At 36.8% G+C, this 7,808-nt stretch overlaps 1 protein-coding gene across 3 annotated transcripts in view; it reads left to right on the forward strand.

The window, feature by feature from the left end:
* Positions 1 to 6,641, forward strand: part of SLC30A7 (solute carrier family 30 (zinc transporter), member 7) — a 34,180-nt gene extending 27,539 nt beyond the window's left edge. For 2 of the 3 annotated variants that reach the window (XM_010563627.1, XM_010563628.1), the window contains exon 11: positions 2,376 to 6,641. In XM_010563627.1, coding sequence (XP_010561929.1) covers positions 2,376 to 2,423 — 48 coding nt within the window. In that variant the 3' untranslated portion in view covers positions 2,424 to 6,641. Of the gene's footprint in view, positions 1 to 989 lie in introns of all 3 variants that reach the window. The other variant, XM_010563629.1, reaches the window with a different exon arrangement.
* Positions 6,642 to 7,808: the final 1,167 nt, after the last annotated feature.

Raw genomic sequence — 7,808 nt, forward strand, 5'->3', positions numbered from 1 at the left:
CAGGACAGGTGATCACTAGTTAAAACGTAACCATCAATTGTCATGTTGTATATGACCAGTATGTTCCCATTTATTTCCTTACAGTTTATATTTTTTTATATAGATAGTGATGTATTTGATAGCACTTGTAGCTGATATGAAATGCTACAATTCTTGTGAACAACAGAAACTTTATTAGAAGTTGATAGTTCTTGCCTTAAGATTAAAAACTTATAAATTTCAGAAAGATTTTTCTGTTGCTTCCTTATACTTTTAACCATGAAACATGAAATTCAGTTTGGCTGCCTATCCAGTATAGCTACTGGATGTGAATGGTTTACAAGTAGAACTTAGAGTCTATTAAGATAAAATAGAAAATTTCTCTCCAAGCAAGAGAACTTTGTGAAGAATAAAGCTGGAAACTTTCTCATACCATGCAGAGCCAAACATCCTGGGTTTATCCTTGACGTTGGAGGACTGTATTTGAAAAAAACTATTACATTTTTCCATAATGTCCTTTCTGTGCTTTTGAGTAATGGAGAGTTTTGTAGCTGAAAAGGAGACAAATACTCCTGTTTATAACCAGTGTTTTAGGTAACAGAGTATTATTAGCTAAAGGGTAATATTTTGGAGATATGTAAATTACTGACTTCTCTAAGTGAGCTGGACAGTGAAGAAAGGGAGCTTCTGATCAGGTATATTTGATACTGTAAATAAAGACTGCTTCTGTCAACAGGTTAATTGGTGCTTGCATAAATGTTCTTTTCAAAGCTTTCTACAGTGGGGAAAAGTCTGTGTGTGCTCACATGCACATTCTTTTCCTTGTTCTAAATGTTGTATTGGCCCACTGCATTGGCAGCTTGCGTACGTGATGGCTTAGTGAATTTTTTATGCATCTGATAAGTTCCCCTTTTACTAACTGTTTTACAACATTTATTAAAAATTCCAGACTGGATTGGGGGGGGAGGGGGGTGTTATGCATCTTGCCTACTAAGTTTCTGGACTTTCAGGAGAGACACCACTGAAGCCAACCCTACAATGGTGCTGCCTGAGCGCATGAATTCTTTTGAACTCCTTAAAGTTTAAGGAATTTTAAAGTACTCAGTTATGGGGAACCAAATAAAAATAAACACAGGTAATTGGTTTTATGTTAGAGACTTAGGAAAGGAGGATTTATTGTTACAAATATTCTAAAATCAAACTTTATGAATAAAATTTGGTCCTTTTTGAGATGTTCCATCACATACAGCTTTAGATTATTGAGTAGGTAGAAATCAGTCTGTTTGGCTTATTCTGCAGACTGAGTAGTTTGAAACTAAGGGATATTTTTGGGGCAGGACTATACAGAACATCCTATTACATTAAAACTAATTTTACATCTCAAGTCTCCAAAGGATTGCATTTTCCAAGGGAGTCATTAGCTCTTCAGCTGTTTTGTAGCTGTGCAGGTATCAAGAGCCATGTGTCTAGAAAGGGAATTGGGAGAACAAGGTCTATCATTTTTCTTACCTGACCTATGGTAATAAGTGGAGGAACAGTTGAAGCAAGTAGAGGTTCTTCTCCTTAGTAATATTGGCCTCATTAATCTTAATATAATTGATAGTTGTTTTTGCCACTCAACTGAGCTAAAAGCAAGTTGATGATAGTTGAAGACAATATGATCTTTAGCGGTGTTCAGCCTAATGCTTCAAGATCACGTTGCATAACCAGTGACCATCACAACATTATTGCTGGCCTGCCGCTGAGGTTAAAATGAATGACTAAATGATTTTTTTTAATGCTGTTTTATACTGAATGATGATAAAACTAAGCAAGTCCATCTAAGCCTAGTTTAATAGGATTTCTGAGGAGACAAATACTTTCGTACAATTCACATACGTTTACCAGAAGTTATTTTAGTGTGTCATGATGTCATGTAAATTCACTGTAGTCGTTGTTTCTTGCTGAAATCTTAAGCATAGAACTGGTTCGAATAACAGATCCCATGTTATGCTCTTGTGCTTAGCTCCATTTTTAACTGACAGTTCTTCAAGCAGCTTGCTTTTCAGGAAGTTAAACTTGTACAAAATAAAGAATTACTTTTGTGCAGTTTCACGTACAACAGTTATTTAGGATGAACCAGACAAGGTAATGTAGCCAAGCTAATGTTGATATATAATTATATATGTGCACTTGACTGTGTGAAGAACTATGTATTCATACAGCACTCTCAAAGTTTGTAGGTTTCCAGATTGCCAGTATCTCAGTGAATTATGTGCTAAATGTGGAAGATGAATTACAGAAAAATAAGATGCTGAGGTTTTTGCTAGGTTACTTACTGACATGGACTGGTGTTCAGGTCAGTTAAATTGCTTTGGCCTTACAGGTTTTTTTCACTCTCCTTCTCTCTTCCATAGGCAGGAGTAAGACAGCTTTACATACAGATTGATGTCGCAGCCATGTAGTGAATTTCTGAAATCGTGCTGTTGGACCAAAGTTTTCTGTACTGTAATGGTATAACAACATACTTCTCAAGACAGAGCCTGCTACCACCACTGTTCTGGAATTGACTGAATAGATTTTTGCCCTCAGGCTATGGATGGAGTTCACTTCTAAGGAGCGGATATTGAATGAAGGTTATGGACTTTGGGTCTTGTCTTTTTGTGGCCCCTAAACTTGTACGTTTTTGAGGGTTTTTTACTTACTAAGATTGTGGTACTGGAAACCCTGTCATGTCTTCAGTAAAGCTGCTGAAACCACTGCTCATTCCCATAAAACCAGTGTTATCAACAATTGGAAACTTGTTTTGTAGATAATGTCACAATGGCTGACATGCTTCAATATAATTCTATGTTTGTACAATTGTTTGTACTTTGCAAACTTAATGAACCAAACCATATTGGGTTTTCAAGTGCCTTCTATATCAGGAGAGGTATTTGCCAGCATAAATATGGAGCATCAAAGGGTTTTATTACTTTTACAAATATCTTGTATGCAGTCTGATTATTTACTAGTGGTGTATGTGGGGAGGTTGTGTACTTGCCTAACTATAGATGTTAGACTTCCCTTATACTTGCATCTTACCAAACAGACAGAAAAATTCTAAATGTAAAAGGCAAAGCTGTTGTGAAGAGACTTGCTTCCAAAACAAGCTGGATATTTTGTTCCACATATCTTGTGGAAATTATTTCAGTCAAAATACTAGGTTTAACTCTAATTCTTAGTCTCTTCATATTGTTGGGAGTAATCAGACATTACATGATGCTACTCATGTTCATAGTCACTGAAACAACAGGCAGCTGAGGGAAGATGCTGGTGATGGAAGCAATGCTTGAAGTTTTTTATCTTCCAAGTTATGTGGCAGGAAAAATTAAATCCCTAAATTGTTTGTGAAAGCTTAAATCTCCTTGATTTTAATAGGTTGTAATAATTTTTATTAAAGTGATTGCTGAGATAACTTTTGCCTTTCCAAATACTGAAAATAATTGTTCCTGGTGGTAATACCTGAAATGGAAATAAGGACCATGGTTCATGCTGTTTAAGGTCATGCTTTTTCCAGGTTGACAAGTCTGGTATTTTTTACTATCTTACTATCTGTAGCCTTGTGTGTTTTCATGGGGAAAAAAAAAAATTCTTAGTGCAGTAAGTAGGTTTTTCTCCAGAAACATTAGTCTGTCATATTTTTCTAGCATTTATAATCATAGTACGCTTCAGATCAGAGCATTGTTTTCAAAGACAATCTGCTATGCTTGGTATTACGGATGATAATTCCACTATGCTGTAGTAGTTAACTTAGTAATGGAAGATTTTATAAGAGGACATTCTACAAACAGAACATTGTGGAATAAAAAACAAACCAGGCCTTCTTCTGATAAATCATAGCCGCTGCTGACTGGTATGGATTTTAAGTCTGGTACCCAATATGTGCTAATACTGAAATCAATGCCCTCTGAAGCTGACAGTGTCTGTGTAGTAAGTGCTAGGCACTATGAAAGTACCGAAGATTCATTTGCAGAAATGGTTTGTTTGCTACTGATGTTGCTGAATTCATGATTGAGATGAAGGGTTTCTTGCATTCATTCTGTTGTTCCTATACAGCACCTGAATTTTGATCTCTCTTCATGTGAAAACACAATGGTTGCCAAATTGATAGGTGGTTCCTGAATTTTCCAGATGAGATAATGAAACATGAATGTTGATTTTGTACAAAGCTTGGGGGTGTACTCTTGTGCTTGGAACTGAAAACTGGGTGTAAAGAAAAATAGCAGTAAAAAGCCTCATACATGTTGCTTCTGAGCTTTACAGTCTCTCTAGTCTTCAGATCCCTCCTTCTCCCTACTGCTGTTTTCTGATCCTGCTTGCTTCTCCTGGGGATGCAGGTGCAGAGTGCCCTTTCAGCTGGCTGCACTGTTCCACATCTCTCTCTTCTGGCCTCCTGCCTTGGCACCCTGTAGGCTCCCTCCCTGTCTCACCTTGCAGATGCTCTGCCAGGCCTGGAGTTCCTGACTGGAGGATGGGATCTGAAAGTTACACGGCACAGGGTAGGGTGCAAGAATCTGTCAAGCAGATTTGAGTATTGCAGTTTAAGATACCGTTTGCTTATATGTTCACAGAAAAGGTAATTAAAATACGGTTGTGACTACAGGGCGGAGATCCCTCATTGTTTTGTAGTATGTCGTGTATAGACTGCTGCTTGTTGGTTGACAGCATGATTGCTTGATTTTTTATTTTTTTTTAATAGTTAATATTACTACTATTTGAGGCTAGAGAAGATCAACTGATACCACTTTAAAGGCAAGCATCAGCCAACTTCATTGCAATTATGTCATGATCCAAGAGCAGGCTTTGGTTTAAATCATTTTTATACCAGCACGTTTCAGGACCAAGTATTCCTGGACTTGCTGAAATACTGTATTGCTGCCCAAGTTGCTGAGCTTGGCTACTATTTTAGTTTTCTTAATGAAAACACAACTGCTACAATTTGTTTCCAAGTGAGAATCTGCCTGAGTGGCAGTCAGGTTTGGTGGTGGTGTGGTTTTTTGAAGATGTACATCTACAAACTTTTTAAATATGGGAAATTGAGTGAAAAAGCCTATAAGCTGGTTATAATTATGCAATATTGGTTTTAATAACTTCTGACATCTTTTTGTTGCTCATTATGATTTATCTGACTGTTGGAAGCATATGTACAAGTGGGAGTTTTCTAACCAAGATAGCACGTTCTTCATTATTTTTAAGGACAACTTGATTTTTTTATAATAAGTGTATCATTTGTTAAATATAATTGAGGATAGTGTAGGGAAGTCAGACTCAAAGTAGACTTTAAACCTTTTTAGGCTTTCTGAAAAAGGGTAAGCATCACAAAATTCTACAAAACACAGCAGATGACATGTCCAGTAGGTAACTACAATCACATCTAATACATTGGTAAACAGTGTGACATCTGATTTATTTTTTTCACCTACTAAAGGGATACTTGCTCAGCTTTTAGGAGAGTACAAATCATGCAGTTACAGGTGCAGCTTTTCTTATCCTGAGAGTCAAAGCTCCATTATTTTGTGTTTTGCTAATTACCTAACACTTGCCTGCTTATGTAACACTTTGCTTTTACCACTTTCTTGGCGCTGCATCGCATCATTTAAACTGACTGATATCCAGAGATGGATGAATGTCTGCAGATTATCTGCTAAAACTCAGCTTCCTGGTATCCAGTATGGAATTTTGAACCAAGTTTTCAAAGTAAATGATTTTCTCATGTTTTCATATAGCTGGTCTATCTTTGTGGGGTTTTTCTGTGACTGAAAACAGTAACGTACAACCATATTGTCCCAAAGAGCAAGCCTGCAAACTGCATGATTTTTACAGGACCTACAGCAAAATAAGAAGATACAACAAGTACTACAGAGTGTCTGTATTAAAATGCCCCAAATGTTTGTCATGGTAAAAAAGAGTGGAAGAAAACTACTCTTAAGAGAATGCACAGTGAAGACTGGTCCTTTGTAGGCTAATCCTGTTAAGTCTATACATATGGGTAGACTTGTTCCTTACATCAGTAGGGCCCCTACAGAGAGCTAGATTACTTGTGCGATTTGCTTAACTAAGGCAAAAAGCGCTAGTCCAAATAAATGACTCTGCTTTTTATGTAATACTGCTTACTAAAACGAAAGTTTAATTGTATCATTAGTAAGAGCTGCTGACACTATTTTTACGTAAAAATTGAAACTGCTGCTACTAATAAAATGGACCTTAGTGACTCTTAACATTCTGAATTTTTTTTCTGAAGAAGTAAAGCTGGGTTTAAAGGTGAAGGAAAGAAGGGTATCTCTTTTTAACTGTTGTAAGTGAACCTGTTTTGTGAATGTAAACAAGATACAAGAGGGGAGAGAAGCTGCTGCTGAACTGCAGTTTTCCACCCTTTGCACCCACTGTGCAATCAAATTGTAAAGTTCATAGCTTTTCTCTCACCGTGCAGACTTCAGTTGCAGAAACCTTCATGCTTCTATAAAATGCAAATCCTAATCACTACTTGTTAAACAAGATCTTTAAATACCAGTTCAGAGCAACAGCTTTACTTACTAATTAAGCCCTGTCCTGTTTTCCCCAGTACTTGCCACTTGCTATGATTATTGATTCTCCCACCCCTTTTAAGCGTGTTTGGGAATGAATGTAGAGGGATTTTTTTTTTTTTTTTTCCCCCTCTAATCCATTTCTCTGATCCCTAACACTGACTCAGTGGTTAATTCCTCCTTTACACTTCTGTGAAAATCCCTATCTGCAACTCGCCGGGATTCCCTTTTGGATTTCTCACCCATTCAGGCTTTGTTGCAATGACCATCCCTTTTGGGACTTCACTGGCTAGAGACTGCTATAATGTGAAAAGATGCCAGTTATGCTTCTGCTGTGCCTGGCATGTGAAGACTACATGTCTCACTGTGTGCAAATACTGGTTAATCTACTTGTCTGTTTCAGTGAGCCACAAAAGGTTCTTGCCTATGTGGTGATTGCGGAAATAATGTGTAAAAGCAGTTGTGTATTTCACTTCTCATGTGCATTGAAGTCTTTCATGTGTATGCTGGATTCTTGTACAAGAGTTAAATGAATCACTACAGTATTTTAGCTGAAGTGTGAAATATTGTGAATGAAGAAATTGCCCAAATCATTCCTGGTAGCATACAGCATATTGCTTGCATTCAGCATACTGCTTGCCTTTACCTTTAAATTACAGGAATTATTCTTAGCAGTGAGCTTAAGTTGAATAGTACAGTATATCAAAATACCTGTAAAGAAATCTTAATGATAACACAAGGCAGCTCACTCAGATTCTGAAGACTATGTATGATTTTGTTTTGGAATGCTAATGTTAGTAGCTTAGCCATGACTTGTCCCAAGTGCAATATTAGAAATTTTTAATGTAATCTTTTCTACTTGAATACAGTCTATATAAAATGTTAAATATCCTATATTGCTGAAAAGATATGGGATCAAATTTCTTTCCAATAAATCTTCAGTTTAAAAAAAAAATGCATACAGGTCTGCTTTGTTGTCATACATACTGTGAAGACTAGTTGAAATAGCAACCACTATCATCCATTAGCTGATTTTAAAAAGAATTTTTGCAGTCTGTTTTCTGAGAATTGGCTTGAGGTTCATTGTGGTTGCTGCAGTTTGAGTCCAGCACTTCATAAATGCTAGCATTAACATATGAAGAAATCCAGTTCTATTTTAAGTTGCAACCTTCTGAAATAATAAATTCTGTGCAGCTTCTCCGTTTCACCAACTGTCCAAAGGGTGAGTTCTTGTTTTTCTTGGTTTAGACATAAAGAACATTCTCACCTGTCTGCATTCACTCT

Source organism: Haliaeetus leucocephalus, unplaced genomic scaffold, assembly GCF_000737465.1.
Source record: "Haliaeetus leucocephalus isolate CR32 unplaced genomic scaffold, Haliaeetus_leucocephalus-4.0 Scaffold172, whole genome shotgun sequence".
Classification (NCBI taxonomy): Eukaryota; Metazoa; Chordata; class Aves; order Accipitriformes; family Accipitridae; genus Haliaeetus; species Haliaeetus leucocephalus.